This window comes from Lethenteron reissneri, chromosome 7, assembly GCF_015708825.2.
Source record: "Lethenteron reissneri isolate LAM-NWPU_2019-01 chromosome 7, ASM1570882v1, whole genome shotgun sequence".
NCBI classification, from domain to species: Eukaryota; Metazoa; Chordata; class Hyperoartia; order Petromyzontiformes; family Petromyzontidae; genus Lethenteron; species Lethenteron reissneri.
The window spans coordinates 64,447-65,076 of record NC_083785.1 but is presented as its reverse complement, the minus strand read 5'-3'; the positions used below and the strand labels follow the sequence as shown (position 1 = coordinate 65,076).

At 45.6% G+C, this 630-nt stretch overlaps 1 protein-coding gene across 1 annotated transcript in view; it reads left to right on the top strand.

The window, feature by feature from the left end:
* The first annotated feature begins 259 nt into the window (after positions 1 to 259).
* The window catches only part of LOC133358510 (receptor tyrosine-protein kinase erbB-4-like), a 14,505-nt gene continuing 14,134 nt past the window's right edge, over positions 260 to 630 (top strand). The window contains 1 exon segment of the mRNA XM_061576872.1: positions 260 to 268. Coding sequence (XP_061432856.1) covers positions 260 to 268 — 9 coding nt within the window.

Below are 630 nucleotides of genomic sequence, written 5' to 3'. Positions count from 1 at the left end.
AGGATGGCAAAAGCCACAGATAAGCGTGGATAATAGGAACAATAGGACCACGGATAACAGGAGTGTTCACTCAACCTACAGCTATTCCCACTGATTATAGGAATCACAGGTAATAGGTTCGTGGAAATGTATGTTGAACTTCTTTCGGACCGTACGTAGCCAACCTTGCTAATCGGAGGTGACTGGGGTATTCTACTCTTGTATAACCTAATAAGTACAGTACTGCACTTGAAAAGACTCCATTGTTCTGCAAGGAAAAATGATACAGGTAAAGCATTGGAGGAAAGTCTGACAACACGCAGTGTAGCTTCTACTGCAGTTACTTAAAAGTACATTAAAACGCTACGAAAATCTTTACTTGGGTTGTTTTTTTTTGTCTTTCCTTCGCGCAGCGAATAAAAACTGCACACACACACGCACCGTGTTCGGAAAATGGAAAACAAGCTCCACGTGGACCCAGTCTCTTGGTCTTCCGTTTGCACATGAACAAAGAGGGCACTGCGGTCCCTTCCACTATGCACGCAGCCCCCTTCATAAAACGCCTTGTCCTGGGCACGTACAGCAAAGTGCCACTCCCGCAGGTCACTTGGTCGCTTTGTATGCACGTTGAACTTCTTCGCACCGTACGTA